General features: G+C 38.8%; 1 protein-coding gene across 1 annotated transcript; it reads left to right on the forward strand.

The window, feature by feature from the left end:
• Nucleotides 1-366: 366 nt before the first annotated feature.
• LOC148801228 (uncharacterized) lies at nucleotides 367-880 on the forward strand. Its single transcript, XM_088900359.1, has 2 exons — nucleotides 367-608; nucleotides 727-880. The coding sequence occupies exons 1-2, from the start codon at nucleotides 367-369 to the stop codon at nucleotides 878-880; spliced, it is 396 nt and encodes a 131-aa protein (XP_088756485.1).
• Nucleotides 881-1,197: the final 317 nt, after the last annotated feature.

Genomic DNA, 1,197 nt, shown 5'->3' on the forward strand with positions numbered 1-1,197 from the left:
CATTCAGGAGTATATACACCTGTGGACGTGTGTATTCAAAAATAGAAGTTACATTTACATGATTGGCAGAGAAGTACAAAGACAAATTCAGGGATGATCCTAATTGGAAAAGTAGTGCACTACAAAATGAGACACTACGGCAGTTTAGGGTTGAAGTTTCTAGATCCAGAGGGTTTCGTGCAAAGAGACGGGCACTTGTCGATATTGAGGGTGTACATGTTGAATAGTATAGCAAGCTTCGAGATTATTATGAAGCAATTCTGAAGACAAATCCTAGAAGTGTAATCAAGATTAGGTTCTGTGAGGATTGTACAGGCCAAATATGTATAGGGGAAACTTCAAAGATTGTTTGTTTGTTTGATAACAATGAATGATGGGTTTAGAGATGGTTGTCGCCCCATCATTGGGCTTGATGGGAGTCATCTAAAGGAAACTCATTCGAGGCTGCTTTTACACGTTGTTGGGTTGGATGGGAATAGTGGAATTTTCCCAATAGCTTTTGCAAATGTTGAGGTTGAGGTGAAGGATTCTTGGGCTTGGCTTTTGACATTGTTGAATGACTGCATTGGACTTCCAGAGGAATGTGGTTGGACCTACATCTCTGACAGGTAGAAGGTATAATGATTTACACATGTAAATTTAAATTTTCTTATATTTATTAATCAGTTCTCATGCTAACAATATAATGCACAATTTCTTTCAAGGGTTGGTGTAATGTTTTCAAAGTTTAATGCCAAGGGCTGGCCATAGGTTTTGTGTCAGACACATGTATGCCCACTTCAAGGATAGGTTCAAGGGGAAGGATCTAAGGGATTGCCTATGGAAGGCTGCAATGTCCTACACTATGTCAGAGTTTAATTGGTATATGGATAAGTTGTAGGGCCTGAATAATGATGCTTACCAGTGGTTAAGTGTTGTGCCTACTAATCTATGGTCTAGAGTTGCTTTTGGACTTATAGCTAGAAGTGATTAGATATGCAACAAGTTCTCCGAGTCATTTAACAAGTGGATTTTGGATTGTAGAGACAAGCCAATAATCATACTGGTTGATACTATCTAGAGGTAGATGATGAAGTTGATTCAAATAAGACAAGAGAAGTTGATAAGGGATAGGGGGCCAGTGTTCCCTAATGATAGGAAGAGGTTGGAGAATGAACATGCACAAGCTAAAAATTGCTTCTAAGTATATGTGAGGAA

This window comes from Nelumbo nucifera, chromosome 3 (genome assembly GCF_055504915.1).
Source record: "Nelumbo nucifera cultivar China Antique chromosome 3, China Antique-T2T, whole genome shotgun sequence".
Lineage (NCBI taxonomy): Eukaryota > Viridiplantae > Streptophyta > Magnoliopsida > Proteales > Nelumbonaceae > Nelumbo > Nelumbo nucifera.

Bases quoted from the DNA above. Each gene is read 5' to 3' on its own strand.
- LOC148801228 (XM_088900359.1), top strand. From the start codon at position 367: ATGAATGATGGGTTTAGAGATGGTTGTCGCCCCATCATTGGGCTTGAT. The intron at 609-726 runs GTAGAAGGTATA...ATGTTTTCAAAG, and splicing joins TGGACCTACATCTCTGACAG to TTTAATGCCAAGGGCTGGCC.